This window comes from Centroberyx affinis, unplaced genomic scaffold (genome assembly GCF_046629955.1).
Source record: "Centroberyx affinis isolate AG114_WGS23_722 - 3 ecotype Tasmania unplaced genomic scaffold, CSIRO-AGI_Caff_v1 ptg002362l_1, whole genome shotgun sequence".
Taxonomy (NCBI): domain Eukaryota; kingdom Metazoa; phylum Chordata; class Actinopteri; order Beryciformes; family Berycidae; genus Centroberyx; species Centroberyx affinis.
Genome location: NW_027280622.1, coordinates 53,776 through 76,127, shown reverse-complemented (window position 1 = coordinate 76,127; position 22,352 = coordinate 53,776). Strand labels below are relative to the sequence as shown.

Sequence of the window (22,352 nt, the reverse complement as noted above, 5' to 3'; positions counted from 1 at the left end):
GGGCCAGCAGCTTTGCATTAGGGGAAAACAGGCACGGCATAAGACAAAAAAATAGGTATAGAAATACAAAAACCTGATTCAAAGACACAAATGCAAGACCAAAGCAAACTATCACAGAATGTCCAGCCTATTACCAAACACCTCTACCAGACTATGAAACCCCTTTTCAAACGAACACGAGACCGAGTCAAACAATGACCGTACAACATGTTACCAAGGACCTGTTCCACGTTATGAAATCCCTTTCCATACCAACAATCATTACCTTGCGAGGCAGCTGGATTCGCGAGATCACGATCACGCGAGAATCCATGTTGCCAGGCTTCAAGTTATGCGTTTGTGGCCGAACCACAGCGGTACGGACCAATCAGCTTCCTGTGAGGGCAGCTGGGGCCGTGGTTTAGGTGTGACGACAGCGTGAAGCGACTGTTCGTTCACAACAATGGCGGCTCCTAAAGAGGCTAGCGTAGATGCTGCTATAACATCAGTTATTTCTGGACTGGAGAGTAAGAGTGCCCTTTATGCACAAATTTTCCTTACAAAGACGGCAAGAATCGTCTACCATGCTAACTACATAGTTTGTTGTTGTCTTTCCTCTTCAGCGCTGTCGTACTACGTCATATGGTTCATTGATCTGATTGGTTGAAGTTAGCCCGTGATAGACAGTGATAGACAGATGGTTGGTTATTTTTTGAAAGTGCCTGCCCTTTTCCAAACAGTTTCCAAGGACGACTTCCCAGATGGTTCTGTGTAACAAACCATCTGGTGGGTCAGGTTAAACAATCATAGGACCGAAGCAAATAATAATCCTACTGAAGGTTAGCGTTAGTGACTACAACCATATGTGGGGAGTGAGATGAGATGAAAGGCGTGTGTTGGTCAGCGTGTTACCTATTTTAACATGAGCGTGACAGGTGTCAGATCCTTCGGCATTGGAAATTTCACAAGTGTATTTTCCAGCTGCCTCGGGTCTGTCGCTGTTGAGGACCTCCAGAACACAGGAGGAGCCGGTGGTTTTAACGTTATACTGGTATGAGGCCCAGATCAGCTTGTCGTCCTTCTTCCAGATGACGTGGGCCCTCTGGCTGCCGGTGTACCTGCACTCCAGCCTCAGCGGTTTACCCAGTTCGTGGGAGACCTCCTCCATTTTCTTGACAAATCGCACGGGTTCTGAGAGGAGCAATGTTGAAATCAGTCACACATGGACGCCACTGATCTTTACATGCTGAGGACGAAAGACTATGTGACTGGCAGTAGTTGTATCCGTAGGAATCCGTGGATGTTTTCCATGCGATCCATGCGTAGAAAGAAAGGCTATGTGATTGGAGGCAGTTGTACCTGTACATCATCGTGGAGGGTTACATGCGGTGGAAGAAAAGCTATGTGAGCGGCAGTAGCGGTTACCTCTACAGATTAACTCATGCATGAAATGAAGGAGAGATGTGCAAGCAATGCGTCGAGTTGGTTAGTGTTACCTAGTCTGACATAAGCATGGCAGATATCAGAGCCTTCGGCGTTGGAAATTTCGCAAGTGTATCGTCCACTGGCTTCTTCTCTGTCACTGTTGAGGACGTCCAAGATGCAGCTGCAGTCGGTGGTCTTGATGTTGTATTGATAAGAAGCCCAGATCGGCCTCCCGTCTTTCTTCCAGTTCACATACACTCTTTGGCTACCGGTGTATGCGACTCTAAGTGTCAGTGGTTCACCCACTCTGAAAGTGGTGTTCTCCAGCTTCCTCACAAAGCGCACAGGTTCTGTGAGAAGCAATGATGGTCATTAGTTGCAAAGCTGATAATGAGCATGCAGAATTTATAATTATAATTAAAAAGTGAATCCATAATTATAATTGAATGTTGAAATTCAATTATGATTGGTAACACTTTATAATAAGGGTACATTAATTAAGGGTTCGTGAATGACTATGGGTGTGTTTTAGTGGCTTAACCATAGGCTGTGATGTTAAATGTTCAATGTTAGAACGCGTTATGAGATTGCTGATGTGAATTATAGAGGTTATACCTTTCTTAGAGCTTTTACACATGACATAAGCAGCACAGATGTCCGAAGCTTCTGCATTTGAAACTTCACAAGAATAAACCCCAGCTGCTTCTTGTCTGTCACTATTGAGGACCTCCAACACGCATGAGGAATCGGTGGTCTTGACGTTGTATTGGTACGAAGCCCAGATCGGTTTGCCGTCCTTCATCCAGCTCACATACACTCTCTGACTGCCAGTGTATGTGCACTGGAGACGCAAGGGATCGCCCAGTTTGTAAATTGTGTCTTCCAGCTTTTTCACAAAGCGCACAGGTTCTGAGAGAAGTAAGACTGGTATTAGTCATGTTGCCTAGACTGTGCTGTGCCATGTTATGTGAAAAAAAATGAGTAAGGGAAGGCTTGAAATTATTAAATGAAATGAAATGAAAGGAGTGCTGTGCATGTTAGAGGAGTTACCTAGTCTGACATGAGCATGACAGGTAGCAGAGCTACTAGCATTGGAAATCTCGCAGGAATATTTCCCAGCAGCCTCTACCCTGTCACTGTTGAGGATCTCCAAGACACAGGAGCTGTCCGTGATCTTGACGTTGTACTTATAGGAAGCCCAGATTGGTTTGCCGTCTTTTGTCCAGTTCACATACACCTGCTGGCTGCCTGTGTATGTGACCTGAAGCTTCAGAGGCTGGCCCACCCTAAAGCTAGTGTCTTCCAGCTTTTTCACAAAGCGCACAGGTTCTAGGAGAAGCAAGGGCGGTGTTAGTGGCCTGTCAATTATTGAAAGAGTGAAACAGAGTAGGCAAGTAATATGTGATTGTTATGAGAATATGAATGACATGCATGTCTATTGGTTTACCTAGCGTGACTTGTGCATAGCACATAACAGAGTTCTCAGAGTTAGAAATTTCGCAGGAGTATCTCCCTGCTGCTTCTAGCCTGTCACTGTTGAGGACCTCCAAGACACACGCATTGTCTGTTGTCTTGACGTTGTATTTGTATGAGGCCCATATCGGTTTGCCATCCTTTCTCCAGCTCACATGGACCTTGGGGCTGGCACTGTAAGCACAGTACAGCGAGAGGGGCTGCCTGAGCCTGTAAGTGGTGTCCTCCAGCTTTTTCACAAAGCGCACAGGTTCTATAGGAAGCAATGGTGATGTTAGTTGCATGTTGTTTATGTTATCGTGATAGCAAGCAAATGCATGATTATGTGAAAGGATTGTATTCTTCAAAGGATTTGTTAAATGAGATGAAATTCATGAGATGTGTGATAATTTTGAGAAGTACTGTATGTCAGCTGCATATTTGCATAGGTAATGAAATAGCCCCAGCAAGCAGACCAATGATGTGTGAAAATGCTGTTGCTGAATCTGGCTGAAACAGAGGTGTGACCAAGTCGACTTCACTCGAGTCCCGAGTCAGTCTCAAGTCTTGAAGCACAAGTCTCAAGTCAAGTCCCAAGTCTAAATGTAGATTTCCAAGTCAAGTCCATGTCATTAATGTCAAGTCTCAAGTCTAAATGTAGAACAGCAAGTCAAGTCAGAACAAATCAAGAGTCCAGTATCAATTTAATATCTTAAAGAAAATTAAATATCTCGGACTTTTCAATGCAATATGGTTTTAATAGGATAAAAACTTGGTAAGAGCATCATGAGTTTGATTTCTATAATCAACTTCAATAAATTCAATCATTCCATACAAATTCAGAAAACAGAATTTCAATTCAGTCGTCTGCTGGAACAAATCTCATCACTTTCAATCTAAGTCATTTACACAAACACAAGATTTCAAGTCAAGACTTTAGAAACCTTTTCAAGTCATCAAAGTACAAGTCAGAGTAAAGTCCCAAGTCACCAGAACCCAAGTCACGTCAAGTCTTAAGTCTTCTCTTCATGCATCAAGTCAAGTCTCAAGTCACATGATATGGACTTGAGTCACAATTTAAATTTCTTGAGTCCCCACCTTTGTGCTGAACTAATTAATTAAAATGAATTGCTTAAATGTAATGCTGGTAAGAGAATGAGGCGCATGTCAGTGGTTTTACCTATCTTAACCATAGCATGGCAGATATCAGTGCCCTCGGAATTGGAAATCTCGCATGAGTATTTCCCGACTGCTTCTCGCCTGTCGCTGTTGAGAACCTCCAGGGTGCTTGAGAAATTGGTAGTTTTCACATTGTATTTGTATGATGCCCAGATGGGTTTGCCATCTTTCATCCAGCTGACATGGATTCTCTGGCTCCCAGTGAATTTGCACTCCAGTGTCAAAGGATGGCCGATTTTAAAGAAGGTGTTTCTCAGTTTTCTCACAAAGCGAGCAGGTTCTGAGAGATCAATGAGCAATGGTGAGGTTAGATTATGCAACTAGTGTTTAGCCTTTTTGTTTATAAGCACGCTACTGAAATGATATGCAAAAAGGTTATAGAGCTGCAAGTGATTCAAGTGAATTATATATAATTACACGGCATGGATGAAGTGTGTTTCTAAGGTGGTTTACCTAGTTTGACATTAGCATGGCAGATATCAGTTCCTTCAGCATTAGAAATTTCACACGTGTATCTTCCGACCGCCTCTTCTCTGTCACTGTTGAGGACTTCCAAGATGCAGGTGTCATCAGTGGTCTTCACATTGTACTGGTAAGACGCCCAGATCAGTTTGCCGTCCTTCTTCCAGGTAACATGCACTCTCTGGCTACCAAAGTATGTGCACTTGAGAGTCAAAGGTTCGCGGAGTCTGTAGTAAGTGTCTTCCAGCTTTTTCACAAAGCGCGCAGGTTCTGAGAGGAGTAATGGATGGGTTAGTCGCATGTAGCCTTTTGTAGCTTGTTATGCAATGTTAGCAGGCAAATAATGGAGATCATGCAGGGATCTCAGCTAATTGCTATCAAGTATTTCGTAGTCTTACATGACTAAAATGAGCTACTGTGGCTATTAATCGACAGTAGAAGGCCTCTACTGTTGATAGTTAATTGATGAATGGAAAGCAGTTGGTGTGTTAGTGTTTGTGACTTTACCTAGTCTGACACGAGCATGGCAGACATCAGTTCCTGCTCCGTTGGAAATTTCGCAAGAGTATGTTCCAGCTGCTTCCGGCCTGTCGCTGTTGAGGACCTCCAGGATGCAGGTTGAATCAGTAGTTTTAACATTGTACTGATAAGAGGCCCAGATCAGCTTGTTCTCCTTCTTCCAGGTGACGTGGACCCTCTGGCTTCCAGTGTATGTGCAAACCAGTTTTAGAGGTTGGCCAACTATGAAAGTAGTGTCCTCCAGCTTCTTGACAAAGCGCACAGGTTCTGAGAGAAGCAATGTTGACATTAGATATATGCGCATTGTTATGTTTGCATGTGTTTCTGTCCTACTATATGAAAGTTAAATTTGGTAGTGATTTTAGTTGTTGACTGATTCCAAACGTTACTTGTATCAAAAACTTGAGAAGGATCCATCAAACACTGAAGAAACTTTGGATTTGCAGTACAAGATTTGGTTCCAATGATATCTGAAGCTACACAAGTGTGTTCTCCAGAGTTTCTGATTTCACCATGAGTGATCTTTAGGACTATGTCATCAGCAAAAGAAACTGAGTATTGTCCATAATTTTTCAATGATCCACCATCTTTAAGCTGGATGGCGCTGTTTTGGTGTCTAGAATAGATCAGTTGAACAGAATGTTCCTTTTTGACAATTTTGATAAACCAAGCAGGATTCATTAAGGTAGGAAAAAATGGAAGGAAGGAAAACGGGCATCACCTTTCACCGTCATATTACAGCTGGTTGAGACTGAACCGACGCGGTTCTCAGCCTTGCAGATGTATTCACCGTGATCAAATTTTGTGGTTTTGCTCAGTTTCAAAGTGGCAACACCATTCGAGAAGTCCATCGAGCAGGTGTTGGATTTGCGCAGCTTTCCGTCGGCCTTAAACCAAGCTACTGAGATGTCAGGAGTTCCCGCAATACGGCACCTCAGGGTAAACCCATCGCCCACAGTTACCTCCATTGGCTCCATCTTTTCAGCAAAGTACGGTCGTTCTGAAGTGAAAGATGATGGTGGTTTAGTATAACTAGAGATGTTGAATTATGAATGAATAAATTATGAATTATGATGATGAATTGTTACTACAAATGAAGTTTGAAAACTAAAAACAATACCATGTATGTTAACAAGTTTACCTAGAATTGACACTTGTGCTTGGCATTTGTCACTTCCGACTCCGTTGTCTACTTCACAAGAGTATCTGCCAGCTGCTTCCATCCTGTCGCAGTTAAGAACCTCCAGAATGCAGGAGGTGTCTGTGGTGATCACATTGTACTGATAGGAAGCCCAGATTAATTTACCGTCCTTCATCCAGGTTACATTTACTCTGGGGGTTCCAGCAAATGTGACCTCAAGCCTCAGAGGCTTGCCTTTTTCGGAGGAAATGTCCCTCAGCTTCTTCACAAAGTGGACAGGTTCTGAGAGAAGTAATGCCGTCATTAGTTACATCTCTTTCACTTTGAAAGCAGGCAGATGTTTCAAAAAAGAGGAAGGGATTTTTAAATGTAAACTGTCATGTTAACAAACCTTTCACAAACAGGTTAACTGGGCAGCTTTCCTTCCCTGCATCGTTAATGATCTGGCATGTGTACTCTCCAGCGTGGGATTTCTCAACTCTGTGAAGCACCAGAGTAGCTACATCGTTCTTCAGGGAAATCTCACAGCCCCTCCCATGCTGCATTTCCTTGGCTCCCACAAACCATTTGACTTTCAGGGGGGTACTGCCTTTCACTTTGGCAGAGAAAGTGACATTTTGGCCTGGCAATGTTTCCCTCATCTTAGGTGTTTCCACGAAAGATGGAGGTTCTGGGTTCAAAAAAGATATGTCGTAAGGTAAACGTTAACTTTCTGTAATGAGCCAGATCCCATGCTAAAAAAAAGCATCCATGAAACTTGATTTTCTCAAATTTATACCTACTGACCTGTGACAGTCATTGAAGCGCTTGTCTCACTGGCTCCTGCAGCATTAGTGGCTTTGCATGTGTATTTTCCAGAGTCAGACAACTTGATAGTCGGAACTCTCATTTTGCAAGTATTATCACTGCAGCTAATGTCATAGTTTGGCCCACTCTTGATCTCCTGGCCATTGTGGAACCATGACGTTGTGAAAGGAGCAGTGCCAGTGACCTTACACTCCATCTCACCAGGTTTACCCACAACAAGATGGGTGTCTCTCAGCTTCCTTATGAAAGTTGGTGGAATCATCTTATCTGTTGTAAAAAACAATAAGTGATATGGTATTGCTGAACTAATGGCGAATGAACAGGGTATGAATTTAAGAGGGGTAATCATGCCGACAAAAGGCATGTACACAATGACCACCAACCTGAGACAGAGAGTTTAGTTTTGCAGGACGCTGTACCAACGTGATTTTTAACTTCTAACTTGTATTCTCCTGCATCAGCTTTGTCAGCGGACCGTATCTTCAGGGTGGCTACCTTCTTTAAGAAGGACATCTGATACTTGGCGCCAGAAGAGATCTCTTTGTTATTCTTGAACCACTTGATTTTTAGTTCTGGTGTGCCAGATACTGTGACTTCAAGAGCTGCATTCTCTCCTGACTTCACATTCAAAGACTCGGGGCTATCCACAATAGCAGCGGGCTCTAGAAATTCGGGAAGAAAATATTAAGCTAAATTAATCCTTTCAATTTCACTGGTGGCAATGTAATAAGGCTCAATCTGGAATGTTACAAACCTAGAACGGTCACTTGGGAGACCGACTCCACCATTCCAGAGTCATTCCTCAGTTGGCAGGTGTATTTGCCAGCTGTAGAGGAGTCCGCCTTAGGGACTGTAAGGGTGACCACATTGTTCTCAAAGGTGATTTTCCTGTTGTCACCATCTCTGAGAATGTGATCCTTGTCCTGAACCCAAGACACAGTCAAGGGCTCAGAGCCCTTCACTGTAGCTGTCAGCGTCAGCTGCTGACCAGCTCTCACTGACTGGTCAGTCAGTTTCTTGACAAATGCTGGTGGTTCTGAATAGTGATGGAAAAAGCAGCGGTGAGGAGTGGTGATTCATGAAGACTATTATTGTTTGAAGAATGCCCACTGATAATGTGCTGTACTAACCTTTTAGGCTAACTGTAGTACGGCAGGTCTCACTTCCTACATTGTTCGACACCCTGCACTCATAGAGACCAGCATCAGCTGTCTCCAGTTTCATAAGGTGAAGCGTGGCTGAGCTGCCCTCACTGACCATCTTATATTGCCTGCTCTCCTTTAGTGGCCTTTTGTCTTTGTACCAGTTAACCTGGAAAGGTGGAGTGCCATACATCTCGCAGTACAGGCTGGCATCTTTTCCTCTGACACCCTCCACTGGGCTTGGCTTTTTAAGGAAGGATGGGGATTCTAGAAAATATAATCGAGATATGTTAACAAAAATAATATTCCCGGGCAAGTAAGTCGCCTCTGCAAGCAATTTGGCGTGGGTAGTTCCAGGGAACAGAAATTCTCCGAAAGTCATGCTCATGTTCAGTCCATGCTAAAAGAATCCATCCAGATGTTGAAAGAAAACAAGACAATAAGTGATAAAATTGAATCATTCACTAATGTCAGTCAAAGGGCATTCCATCAATGGGAGGGAGAAACACGTCTCTGAAAAGAGGTTCCACTCAGATTCATGCTATCCAACACATTGGGAGACACAAATAATACATTGGATTTTGGACTGAGGACAGCTGGTCGTGTTGAATTCCATGCTGGAGTAATGTTAAACAGGATTCCCAGACAATTGTGAATGGACAAGAGATGCAAAACATGGATCATAGGGATTGTCATTCCTTCGTGTTCATGCTACACAATTTCAGAGAAAAATCCAACATCACAAAATGGGCGGATTAAAGGCAAGGTATCCATTCAGTAGCTGACCTTGAACTGTGAAAACAGTGCTGCAGCTTGCACTGCCAGCATCATTATGAGCCTCACAGGTGTAGACTCCATTGTCATCAAACCTTGTACTACGCAGCTGAAGGTACGCCGTCGAGTCGACAAACATTACTTTATAGTTGTCTCCATCTGTTATCTTTTGGTCATTTTTGTACCAGCACATTTTCAGGGAACGTGCGCTGGTAGCCTTGCATTCAAAACGGTGTCCCTCACACTGCTTCACAAAGGTAGTGGGAGGCAGTTTCAGGACAAACTGAGGAGGTTCTGCAAAGTCAAAAAAGATTAAGTTACTATCCTCAGAAAGAGTAATACTTGACCAACAATAAGAGATATGGAGGATGTGAACAGGTGATTGGATGCTGGATGAAAACGACTCTGTTGAAGACAACATAGATAACCCTGTAAGGAAAAGAAATGGTAAGCTAGTCAGGTGGAGATGAAAATGAAGAAAGAGGAGCTGTGAAAATGGAGAAAAAAGATGGAGTTAATTTGGTGGTGGTGGAGGTGGTGGACAAAAAAAAGAATAGTCCAACCTTTCACCAACAATTCTGCTGCACTTTTCGCTGTGCCTGCTTCATTGCTAACTTCGCAAGAATATATCCCACGTTGCAAAGGCCCCACTGAGTAGAGCTCTATAGAAGAAGAATATTCCTCCAGTCCAATCGTACATGATGGACCAGTTATGAGCTCGGAGTCATCCTTGAACCATTTCACCGTTAAGGGAGGTGTTCCTTGAAAGACGCTTCTGAAGTGTACAGTTGACTTTGGAATAACAGCCTGAGGCTCTGGCTCAGCTACAAAGCTTGGTGGCACTAAAACCCACAAGAAAAATTATTAAGATACATGACCTGTGGCCTTTAGTTGAGCTGAAACTGAAAAAAGTTAAATAAAGTTAACTTTGGAACTCTAACCTTTAGCTGTAAGAACTCCACTGCACACACAGCTGCCTGCTTTGTTGGTTATTTTACAGGAATACTCTCCTGTATCTCCACTCTCAGTCAGTTTCAGCTCCAGTGAGACAGTATTGTCAACGTGTGACAGTTTGTATTTGGAGCTCGCGGTGACCTTTCGGCCGCCTTTGCTCCATTCGACTGATATCGGAAGAGAGCCAGCGACTTTACACTCCATCGTAACCACTGAACCCCAAATCTCCTGAATGTTCATTAATTTCTTAATGAATGTTGGAGGAATTACTTCTTCTGTTTAAAACAATAACATCAATAGATCATTAGAAATAGAGAGCAAGTCCTTCTTCAGCTTTTATGTTTGCAAATACTTGTTGAGTTGAAGAGTATCTTACGAACCTACGACGACCAACTTGACTTTACAACTGCAGGTACCAACAGAGTTTGTAGCCTGAAACAGGTATTCTCCTCCATCTTCCAGCTGAGAGGACTGAATCTTAAAACTGCTGAGGTTGTTCTCATAGTAGAGTTGGTACTTTCTGCTGGAGAGGAGCTCTCTGCCATCTTTGGTCCATTTTACACTGATCTCAGGAGTTCCAGCTACCCTGCACTCCAAACTAACTGGATCACCACGAGTCACTTTGACTACCTCTGGCTTCTCTTGGATATTAGGTGGTTCTATAATGCCAAGAAAAAGATGTGTTTGTTATTAGCATTAAAGCTAAGTCTAAAATGTTAAACTAAAGAAGAGTTGTGCATGAAGCAAAGATATACCTTGCACCATGAGGGTGGCAAAGCACTTGTCCTGTCCTGCCTCGTTTACGACCTGGCAGGTGTATTTCCCGCTGTGAGCCGCCTCACAGGCAGGAATCCTGAGAGTGGCCACATTGTTCTCAAATGTTCTCTCGGTCTTTGGATCCTCCAAGATCCAGTTCTCATCTTTTTGCCATTGTACAGAGAGAGTGGGAGAACCTTCCACAATGCAATGAAAGACTGCAACATCTCCCAGAACAGTGGAGACATTCTCTATCTTCTTGACAAATGTTGGTGGAGCTAATGTGAAGAGGAGATGTCGTATATCAGAAAGTGTATATTTTTGTATGCCTGATGTATGTCAGTGTGAAATCAAAGCATCAGCATTCACAGTAAACCAACCTTTTATAGACAAAGCTGCAAAGCCAGTGCAGCTTCCAATCTCATTGGCTACCATGCACCGATAAGAACCAACATCTTGCAATTCACAATCCTGGATTTTCAAGCTCATGATATCTTCGCTGTCAGTGATAATGTGCTTTTGGCCGGAAGTGATTGGCTTATGATCTTTGTACCATGTGACCTTAAATGGAGAAGTCCCTGCCACTTTGCAAGCAAACACTGCCATGGAACCTTTAACAACCTCAAGAGGCATCGGTTCTTCAAGGAATGAGGGAGGCTCTGAAATAAGGATGCAAGTTAAACTAAACCAAACAACTTTAACTATTGATAGTTATATAATTAATCTTGATGTCTAACTTAATCTTGATATTTAACTGAGTACAGACAGGATGCAACAAAACAGAGGAAAACCAACCTTTCACTTCTAGCTCGACAGTGCAACTCTCCCTGCCTGCCTCGTTGCAGGCTTCGCAGAAGTATTTTCCACTGTCATTTTCACAAGCACTAGATATCTCTAAGCTGACTAAGGAGTTAACAAGTGACATCTTGTGCTTGACACTTTGGTGAATCTCAGCTCCATCTCTGAACCAGCGTACAGAGATCTCTGGAGTACCGACAACCTTGCACTCGAAAATCTTTCCCTCTCCTACTTTCACAACTGAGACACCTTCAGGTTTTTCAAGGAAAACAGGGGGTTCTGAAAATATACAGTATATATACAGATGTTAGTGAAGTATGGTGAATACCAAGGTGAAGAAAACTGACAAAGGTGAAAGAATAATAATAACCTTTGACAAAAAGTGCTGCCTGGCATGAAGTGGAGCCAACATCATTCTGTATTTCACAGATATAGTTTCCAGAATCTGAAGTTTTTGCAAAGAAGAGCTCCAGTGAACTAGAGGTGCTGTCTTTGATTACAGAACAATCAGAGCTGGATAAAATCTCCTTGTTGTTTTTAAACCATTTAATGACCAATGGTGGTGTGCCAGAGACAAGGACATTAAACTGGACCTTTGACCCAGGCAAAACATTCATTGATTCAGGCTTCTGTAGAACACATGGTGGTTCTGTTGGTAGACAAAACCCATCATATCAATTATACGGTAATCACAAAATATATAATGCAATTATGCATCAGTGCAAGAAAATATTGAGAATGTGTAATGCGCTCTAACCTGTGACAAATAAGACTCCAGAACACTGGACAGTGCCAGCCTTGTTTTTAGCTATGCAGGTATAGCTGCCACTGTCGTTACTATCAAGACGAGAGATTTCCAGGAAAGCCACATTTTCAAAGAATGTGCATTTGTGTTTCTCATCAGTCTCGACCTCTTTTTCATCTTTGTACCACTGTATTGTTATCGGCAGGGAGCCAGATACAAGACAGTCCAGATGAGCAAATGATCCTTTGATACCCTCCATCTGTTTCACTTTTCTTGTGAAAGATGGTTTAATGAACTGATCTATTGTATACAAAGTGCAAAAACAGCATACAGTAAGTTGATTGTATGAATAAAACAAGAATTTCAGGAAAGAGGGTACAATTTTGCAATGAACTGACCTAGGACTGCAATTACTGCCTCACAAGAGCTGTGGCCAACATCATTTGAAACCTCAAAGGTGTATTCACCACTATCACTTTTCTCTGCTTTAATAATCTTCAGTATAGAGCTGGTGTCTGTGCTCTGTACTTTATATCTCTGGCCTGAGGTCAGCGTCTTGCCATCCTTCAGCCATCTGGCCTTCAGGGGTTTAGTGCCTGAGAATCTACATTCAAGTGTAGCCGGGTCGCCCTGGGTTACACTTACAGACTTTGCCTGTTCTGAGATACTTGCTGGCTCTGGGATAACAAAAACAATTCAAAACTTAATCAGCTATTATTCAGTGTTAATGCAACAGGTACAGCATCATGCTTAACACATCAAAAGCAAGTGGTGTTAGATAGAAAAGGCCACAAATGTCCAACAAACCTGTGACTACGAGCACAGCGACACATCTCTGAGTCCCGGCTTCGTTCTGTGCCTGACACACATATTTTCCACCGTGTGATATCTGAGCATTTTTCAAATTCAACACCGCAGCTTTGGTTTCATAGGACATCTTAATGTGCTCGTCTTCTGTGAGCTCACGATCATCTTTGATCCAGGAGACAGTTATGGGCAGTGATCCAGACAACATGCACTTCATAGAGACCTCAGATCCCACTATGGAGGTCATATCCTCTATTCTCTGAACGAATGACGGTGGTTCTAGTGGGAGAAGACCACAGATCAGACTGCAGGCACAGGCATAGGTGATCGAAATTGTAATTCTTTATGGCCCTCGTCTATTGGCTGTCTAAATAGGAAACCTAATACAGATCGATCAATTTAAGTCTTTTTTATAGTAAATGACACTGCCCTTTCAACTGACCTTTCAGTGATATGTGGCAACAAGAAGATGTCTCTCCAACATCATTTGCTACGGTGCACTGGTATTTCCCAGCATCTCCAGCCTCGCACTTTGAGATCTCAAGAGTAACGGTGCCATTCTGGACACTGATCTTATGCCTTCTGTCATTTCTGATCAGCTTATCATTGTGGTAGCAGCTTATTTCAAATGGAGCAGAGCCTGAAACGGTTCCTTCCAAGATAATGTCGGATCCCTGTACAAGCTGAGCATGTTCAAAAGGCCTCACAAATGTTGGAGGCTCTATAATATAGGGAGAGATAATATTGTTACATAAAGGCAGTAAGGGTCAGTGGGTAAAATCTGTGATTCTGAACATTGAACCAACCTTTTACTATTACTGTGCTGCTGCAGCGGTCGCTACCAGCCTCACTGGATGCCACACAGACATAATCTCCACTATCCTCTACTGTACAGTTCACTATCTCCAGAGAAGCTACTGAGTTGGCGAAATACATTGTGTGTCTGTGGTCCGGACTGATTTCTGAGCCATTGTTAAACCATTTGACACTAATCTCAGGGCTGCCCTGCACTTTGCACGACAACTTCAGAGGTTGTCCATTTTTCACCAGTTGCAAAGGCTCGAGCTTCATTGAAAATGTTGGCGGTTCTGTAAATTAATAGTAACAATTAGGGGAAAAGACAAGAAGTTAAGAAAAAATAGCACAGCTTATGATTTTGAAAAGAAGGAAACGGCACCTTTGACAAAGAGGACTGCAGTGCAGTCAACCTTCCCAGCATCATTGGATACTTGGCATGTGTATTTAGCAGAGTCAGTGGGTTTCACTGAGTGAAGCTCCAAGGAGCTTGAAGAGGCATCTTTCTTTATGAAACATTTTCCTCCAGTGAAAATCTCTTTTTCCTCTCTGAACCACTTAACAGCCAAAGGAGCTGTTCCAGTGAAGGCTGATTTCAATACAACATTCAATCCTTGTGAGGCGTCCTGGGATACAGGTGTCATTGTGAAGACTGGTGGTTCTACAGTCATTTGGGAAGAAAAACAGCATTTATACGTTGAGATGGCTATTGTCAATAACATCTGACAATTTGTAATTTCTGCCCATTTCTACATTAACTAAGATTATACTTGACATTTTAATGACAAGTGCAAAGAAATTCAACTCTTCTGACCTTTAATACACAAAGTGCCGCTGTTCTCTTTATACCCGGCATCATTAGTAGCCCGGCATGTATAAATTCCATCATCACTTTGCTCCAGGCCGATTATCATCAGAGAGGCTTTGCTCTCGCTGAAGTCAAGCTTATATTTCCCATCACTGTGGATTTCGGTATCGTCTTTGTACCAAGAAACAGCCATTGGCTGGGATCCAGATACTTTGCATTCCATGGTAACACTGCTACCAATATTCCCATCAACCTTCTTTAGAGTTTTTGTGAAGGATGGTGGAACTGCTCGATCTGCATAGGAAAATATAGTTTTCATATAATTGTCATAAAGGCACTATTGTGTGGTTTACAAATCTGTCAAATATGTTCTCCGGGCTAAAACTGACCTAAGACAGTAACTGAGCATGTGCACTGGTCCTTTCCAACTTTATTGGACACCTCCATCTTGTATTCAGAAGTGTCTCCTTTTTCTGCTGTAAGAATCTTTAAGCTGGCAGTATTGTCCTTCAGAGTCATTTTATATTTACGGCCACTCGTCATCTCCTTCCCATCTTTAAACCATTTCACTTTGAGGTCTGGGCTTCCAGCGATTGTGCACTCCAATGTGGCTGAATCTCCTGCAGTCACACTGATGGATGCTGCTTTCTCTAAAATCCTAGCAGGTTCTAAAATATGACATGATTTTAGATTTTAAAACATCATTATGGCCAAGAACTATAAGATAATAATCTTATAAGAAAATAGGAAAAGTGTTCTAACCTTGAATTGTTAAAATAGCTTCACATTTTTGATGTCCTGCCTCATTTTCAGCTAGGCAAGCATACTTGCCACCGTGCTTTATCTCAACAGCTGAGAATGAAAGGCTAGCAATGTTGTTCTCAAATGCCATTTTGACTTTTGGATCATCATCTCTAAGTATCTCAGAGTCTTTCATCCATTTAACAGTGATGGGAGCTGAGCCTTTTATGGTTCCCTGTAGTCTCACTGTATTTCCCATCACTGCTGTAGCACTCTCAATCCTCTTTGAGAATAGTGGTGGCTCTGAAATAACAATATTAGTAATATCAATAGCAAATGACTACAGTAATCATAGTGATAGTTTTTAAGTATGTCCTATTATACTGTTTTACATCACTAACCTTTCTGTTTAGCCATTGAGTTTGCGGATACTGAGCCGACCTCATTTGATACAACACACTGATATTCGCCAACATCAGCACTTTCAAATGAGTGGATCTCCAAAGAGGCCATGGATCCCTGCGACACTATTCTGTACTTCTTATCTGCGGACAGGCGTTTCTTATTCTTTTTCCAGGCCACTTCAAACGGTGCAGAGCCTGCAAGCTCACATTCAAACATGGCTACAGATCCTCTCACGGCCTCTACGGAGAGTAACTCCTTTCTGAAAGACGGTGGTTCTGAGAGGGAACACACAGTTCGGTTAGGCCATTTCTTATTCTTACTGAAAATGTCAAATTCTGATTCTGTATACAAACTACCTAACCCTACACACCTTTGACAGTGACTTTAGTGGTGCAGCTTTCACAGCCACATTCATTCAGAACCTCACAGGTGTAGTTTCCACTGTCACCCAACATCACATCCTTTATCTCCAGAGTGGCAACATCATCCTTCAGACTGATGCTGTATCTGTCTCCAGCAGACAGCTCACTGTCATTTAAGAACCAGGTGGTGTGAAGTTCAGGAGATCCTTTGACAGCGCACTGTAGCCGTGCAGCGCCACCTTGTTTCCAAACCACGGACGGTTCCAGCCTCTTCACAAAGACCGGTGGCTCTGGAGAGTTGTATTGTTACAAAGATCCAATATAATTTCAAGAAGTCAACGGCATTTAAAATAACAACCCAGCATTGCGAAAGAGGAGGTAAGATATGAAGAAAATCGAAGATGCAGTTTGTGGTGATGCACTCATACAATCTAAATTTCTTTTGACACTGTACAATAAAAGCGGTGTTAATTTTCAGTACTGTAGATTTGTAAAAGCTTCAAATACTGCAGTATCCATGAAAATTAACTAGACTGGTCTTACCTTGCACCCTCACTGAAGTGGAGCAAGTTGCACTTCCAGCCTCATTTGTCACTGTACAGACATAATTCCCACAATCTTTCAGTGTGGTCTTTGGAATATCAAGAGTAACCGTCTTATCTTCGAAAGACAGTTTACAATCTGGAGACTGGTGGACCTTTCTACCATCTCTGGTCCAGATAATGGTTACTCTGGTGTCCTCGTCCACCTCACACTGCAGGTGGAGAGGTGCTCCAACAACAGCAGAGACTGAACCAAGGGGCTTTACAAACCTGGGCTTGTCCATGACCCTCAGCTCCATGCTGCACACAGCTGTCCCAGCATTATTAGATGCCTTACACAGGTAAAGCCCTTGGTCGGTTGACTCAAGTTTGGTTATCTCAAGAGTGTGCTTATTCTTTTCAGAAGACGCATGGTAGTGTGTAGGCAGATTAGGTAAGGCTTGGTTGTCTTTGAGCCAAACAACATTCAGTGGAGCAGATCCTGTTACTGCACACTGTATCATGGCTCTCTTTCCAACAAACACAGTCTGAGGGTCAGGTTTAGTTATAAAGGCAGGAGGGAATAGTTCTATGAGGGTTGAAGAAATAAGAAAAAGACATTAGTAGTAAAAATAATATACCCCACCCATTTTCTTTTCAAAACCGGGCAATCAAACAAATATAAACAAAGCAATAGGTCAATGTAATGCCAAAACTATCACCAGTGAAGATAATTTAAGTTTAACATTTGGATTATATAAACGAAAGGCAAACTATACTGTGCTTTCGTCTATTAAAAGAAGACCAACAACGAACAACAGAAGATCCCTTTAAGACTTTGCCGGTTAATGTTATGTGTCTAATAACTGTCTGTGGTTTTAAACTCTTTTACAGGCAATAAAAGTAAAACAGCAGACACCTTGTGGAAAAAAAGAGGTCACAGCTCTGGCCTCAAGTCGTCATTCAATCCAAAAACAACCCTAAAACCAACCAGCAATGCAAGAGAAGGAAAACATGCGTCGCTCTTACCGGTCACACTGAGAGAGGCAGAGCAGCTGTCACTGCCGTGCTGGTTGGAGGCTTTGCAGGTGTATTCACCACTGTCATCCTTGGTTGGGCTCAGCAGCTCCAGAGAGGACGTGTGGAGGCGACTGATAATCCTGCACTTATCACCATCTTTGATCGAGTTTCCATCCTTGAACCACTTGAAGGTCACATTCGGTGCATCCTCAGTCTCACATTCAAACTTGGCACTGTTGCCAATGTTGATCTCCACAGGGACAATTTTGTGCCTGAACACAGGTTTCACTGTGTTTTGGAGGAAGAGAAAATAAAAGGACAATGTAAATACATGGTACAGATTCCAATGAGATGTTTCTACTGGAGGTGGTTAACTGGTGAAAGAGTGAACCTGGGATGGAAGGTGACCAACACAAGTTATCTTGAAGTGACTGTGGAGGAGGAAAATGGTATTAGGTTTGGTTGAAAACGATGAGCAGGGAGACTGTGATAATAAGAGGAGAGAAAGCATGCAAAGGGAAAGTGCTTCAGCACTCAGTGAGATGGACCAGGAATGAAGAGTGATGGACGATTAAAGATATGGAGTCAAAGATTCCTTGAAAGGACAAAGCAAGTGGATATGGGGGTGATATTTGTGGAGATCCTATCGTTAAGAGGAATGGATGAGCTTGGAGGAAAGTGAGGATGTCGCTGCTGTCTGATGGAAACCTCATATCTTCAAAAAGTCTGTTTGTTTCCAGAAATACCAAAAAAAACTCCAACTGACTGAATTTTGACAAAAGTTTTTGAAAGGATTTTGTGGGCATTGAGCTCCAAACGACCAATAATCGATCAATTCGTGAAAAAAGAAAAAAAAAAGATTTATGAGGTTTGCAGACAACAGAAGTGAAAATAATGTATTAAGTTAGTTGATGATTAAATCAAAAGTATTCCCCATCATCCAACCTCTTGAGACCACAGTGAGTCTTGAAGTTGCTGTGGTCTTGCCGGCTTCATTCTCAGCCTCACAGGCATATTCTCCTTGATGCTTCTCCTTGACAACTTTGTTGATAACTAGTGTGTATGTGTCATGGTCTTTGGAACACTTGAACTCTTTGCCAGATTTCACCAATTGTCCATTGAAAAACCAGTTAACCTTTGTGACATACTTTATGGTTGTGCTAAACACAGCCTTACTGTTTTCCTCAGTGCAAATATCCTCCAGAGAATCCACAACAACAGGATAATCTACCAGACTGTCTGAGGACTCACTGATCATGATGGCCTCAGAGAGATACTCCTCTCTAGTTTCTCTGTGGAGGGAAATGTCTACTTGTTCAGCAGGTACCTGGCCCATGGGCACTGCGGTGGTTACATCAGCAGCACCTGCATCCCTCCCTTGGCTCCTGACTGTCAGAGACCTCGTCTCCTGCCTGCTAACCTGCCTGGACTCATGGATCTTAGAGCGACTCTGAACAGTCACACTCTGGAAGGAAGCGCCGGCTTCAGTCTTGATGGCAGCAGACTGAGATGTGGCAGGAGGAAAACCAACTGCACTCTCTGCTACAGTTACAGTGTCCACCACAGACGATAGCACCTCTTTGGAAGGTGCAGAGCTGACCTGTGCTTTCTGAGGCCTGTCGATCTGCATGGTGCCGGGTCGCTCTGATGTAAGGCTCTGCTGCTCCTGGTAAACTATAGCATACAAGGCTGCCTGGAGTTCAGTCCTGAGGTCAGCTGTCTGAGGGTACTCACCCTCAAAAGCCAGTGTGATTTCCATTGGGGCGCCTGCTGTTGTGATAAGGTAGGTGAACATGGCCCGTTTGGGCTCTCTCTGAACTTTGACCTCCTGGACCTCCGAGGCCTCTAACCTCCCTACAACGTCGGCCAGCAGCAGCGGCTGGTCCCGGGCCACAGCAGACTGAAGAGCGTCTCTGAGCTGACGTCTTATGTTCAGACTGGATGGTTTGGGGATCTGAATCACAAAAGTGAGTTCCTTGGCTAAAGTCTGGCTGTCTTGAGACTCATGGACAAACATGACTCCTTTAGGCTGAGTCTTGACACTGACATTTGAGCCTTCAGATTTATGTATCTCACAGGACTGCTCTCCAATAATGACCTGTTTTTCCTCCAGCAACACCGACTGCCGGACTGACTGTCCCTCCTGGATCTGGACTGCAAAGTCCTGCTCAGCAGCCTCTAAGACAGTACAGCTTTCAGTGGCAACTGCCTTCTCCTCTATGAAAACAGGCTTTTTGGGAATCTTGGGCTCAATTTTCATCTCAGGCTTGAATTTCTCATCAGCCTTGAGGCCGGTGGTGTGACCCTCCTCCAGTGTCTGAATGTCCGTCACGTTCAGCGAGTGCATGATGTTCCAGCGATCTTCTTTCTGCACTAAAGCTCGCTGCTGCTTGACGTCGCTGGTGAAAGGCGTCTCCTTTGGGAGCTGCATGGGCTGGGAGGAGAGCTGGAGGACGCTCTGAGGCCTGGGCTCTGTTCTGAGCTGAGACTGAACTCCTGTCACAGAAACATCCAGCTCTTTGTGATAATCTGCTGTGAGCTCCCTTCTCTCCTCTGAGGTGGCTGCATGCCGCCTGGCCTTCTCCTGTTTCTGTGCTGCCACCTGCTGGTCAGGTTTAGTGATGGTAATTATGTCTTCCTTGGGTAAAACTGATAATGGATGAATTGTCTGAAGATACAGTGTTGGTGGTGACTCTTTCTTTGGCTGAACGGACATGGAGTGGGTCTTTGCTGAGAACTCTGAAGTTGCCTCACAAACCACAGTTCTCTGCTCATCCTGGGTCACTGAATGTAATAAAGTAGGACTCTTCCTTGCTTCTGCCTGCTCTGGTGAGGGCTTTTCACTGGTGAATCTTACTTCTGACTGTAAAATATCCTGATCACTGATAACTTGAAGATGCATGAGTCTTTCTCCCTCTCGCTGAGACTGCAGTGATAACGGCGATTCTATGCCTGGTACCAGTGCTGAGTGTTCAGCTTGGAGCTGATACTTTTCTTCAGCACTTATGGCCGACTTAAAGACTGTGTCTTTGCATGGGGCGATCCTCTCCTGTGCTGGCCTGTATATTTCAAATTTCTCCTCTTTTGATAAAACCACTCTAGTCTCGCTTACAGGTGCTACGACCGGCTTAGACTGTTCTTTCTCTATCGGGGGTTTGGTGGCTATGTCTAAAGCCGGCAGAGGCTCAGAGTGTCCTTCTGTGATTGGCAGTTGCCCTGTAGACTGAGCTGAATATAAAATCTTTATCCCTTCAGTGACTCTGAAACTCCTCTCTTCCTCTGGCCTGTGGGTGACACCTGATGTTTCTTTGAGGATGGGTAGAGCAGACTCTACTTGGTGACCGCTAACAAGCTGTCTGGGTTCAGTAGAGGTCTTGACCTGCTCTGGAGTCCTGTCAGTCTGCGCTTCTGCTCTCACTGTTGTGAGCGGAAGAACTTCTTCAGATATGGCCGACATGAGCTTGGATGGCTGCTCTTTGGTACACTCTAGTTCTACTACCTCAGGGCTAACGATCCGGTCAGAGTGCTGTTCAATAATCTTTTGGCTTTCCTGGACAGAAGATGTAAAAGCTGCCATGTGAAGCTGTTTCATAGGAACAGCTGAAACCTGAGGTGGATGGGTGGGAGCCACAGAAACCCTCTCTTCTATCTCATGAGACTGCAGCACTGCAGCCTGGTGGGTGAGCTGCTCTCTATGAAGAGTGGCAGCTGAGATATCTAGCTCTCTAAGGGAGCCCACCTGCTCACTGGGAATAATCTGCCTGTCTTCGGTGCCGATGGTGTATACCATCTGATCGGATCTGGTTCTTTCCTGTCCTGTGAGGCTGACCTGGTACAAACGGGATTGCGTGGCTTGTTCGGTCATGGATATTCTCAAACCTTTGGTTTTCTGAACTAACACATGTTCTTCCTGGAGACGAGACACAGAGACAGACTCCCTGAACACGACCAGCTCAGCAGTACAGGTGGCCTCACCAAATTGGTTAGAAGCTTTACAAGTGTAGACACCACTGTCTTCCTGTTTGAGGCTCTTAATACTGATGAAGCCTGATCCATCTGGGTTGTTCACTACGATAAAGAACCCGCTCGGCTGAATGTGGTAGCTCCCTTTGAGCCATTGGACCTCGGGGAGAGGCTCTCCTGTCACAACGTACCTGAAGAAAGCCTGATCTCCCTCTGAAGACTGAACAGACTCTATAGTTTTAGTGAATTCTGGGGGTTTGCCAGTTGGTACAAACTTTCTTGCAACCCCTTTTTCGTCCCTCTTTGGATCCTTCACCTGAACATGCAGATAAGAAGTGCAGGTCGACTGGCCGAACCTGTTGCTGACGGTACAGGAATACTCTCCTTCAAACTCCCTCTGAACTCTGTTAATGACCAGGCTATACTCATCTCTCTCGTGAATGAATGTATACACAGACGAACTCGTTATACTTTGTCCGTTGTGGAACCATTGAACAGTGGGCTTGGGGAAGCCAGACACTGTGACAGTAAACCTAGCAGTCTCCCCAACAGTCACAGCTGCTGGAGACAGCTGGCTGAGGAAAACTGGCTTTTCCTTTTTCTTCTCTAAAGTGCTAGAGTAACGTTTGGACTCTGGCTTGAGTTCAAGTGTTCTGGTTTTGTCTGGTAACTTTAGGCCAGTGTAGTAAGATTCCTGTGTTTCCTCTTCCACTGTGACGGTTGAGCTAGAGAAAGCTGAGTAGAATAATGACAATTCAAGGTAAGGTAATACGTACACTCCAACCACAATATAATCA

General features: G+C 43.7%; 1 protein-coding gene across 1 annotated transcript in view; it reads right to left on the bottom strand.

The window, feature by feature from the left end:
- Nucleotides 1-22,352, bottom strand: part of LOC139655949 (titin-like) — a 225,562-nt gene that overhangs the window by 165,825 nt on the left and 37,385 nt on the right. The window contains 38 exon segments of the mRNA XM_071533376.1: nucleotides 892-1,170; nucleotides 1,476-1,754; nucleotides 2,122-2,290; nucleotides 2,534-2,733; nucleotides 2,852-3,051; nucleotides 4,117-4,315; nucleotides 4,489-4,767; nucleotides 5,005-5,283; nucleotides 5,406-5,567; nucleotides 5,738-6,016; nucleotides 6,158-6,439; nucleotides 6,549-6,827; nucleotides 6,944-7,231; nucleotides 7,348-7,626; nucleotides 7,719-8,000; nucleotides 8,095-8,373; nucleotides 8,893-9,174; nucleotides 9,444-9,722; nucleotides 9,822-10,109; nucleotides 10,215-10,493; nucleotides 10,590-10,868; nucleotides 10,971-11,249; nucleotides 11,386-11,667; nucleotides 11,759-12,037; nucleotides 12,146-12,433; nucleotides 12,532-12,810; nucleotides 12,941-13,219; nucleotides 13,383-13,661; nucleotides 13,747-14,028; nucleotides 14,118-14,396; nucleotides 14,550-14,837; nucleotides 14,933-15,211; nucleotides 15,306-15,587; nucleotides 15,686-15,964; nucleotides 16,060-16,341; nucleotides 16,595-17,161; nucleotides 17,602-17,880; nucleotides 18,538-22,290. Coding sequence (XP_071389477.1) covers nucleotides 892-1,170; nucleotides 1,476-1,754; nucleotides 2,122-2,290; nucleotides 2,534-2,733; nucleotides 2,852-3,051; nucleotides 4,117-4,315; nucleotides 4,489-4,767; nucleotides 5,005-5,283; nucleotides 5,406-5,567; nucleotides 5,738-6,016; nucleotides 6,158-6,439; nucleotides 6,549-6,827; nucleotides 6,944-7,231; nucleotides 7,348-7,626; nucleotides 7,719-8,000; nucleotides 8,095-8,373; nucleotides 8,893-9,174; nucleotides 9,444-9,722; nucleotides 9,822-10,109; nucleotides 10,215-10,493; nucleotides 10,590-10,868; nucleotides 10,971-11,249; nucleotides 11,386-11,667; nucleotides 11,759-12,037; nucleotides 12,146-12,433; nucleotides 12,532-12,810; nucleotides 12,941-13,219; nucleotides 13,383-13,661; nucleotides 13,747-14,028; nucleotides 14,118-14,396; nucleotides 14,550-14,837; nucleotides 14,933-15,211; nucleotides 15,306-15,587; nucleotides 15,686-15,964; nucleotides 16,060-16,341; nucleotides 16,595-17,161; nucleotides 17,602-17,880; nucleotides 18,538-22,290 — 13,956 coding nt within the window.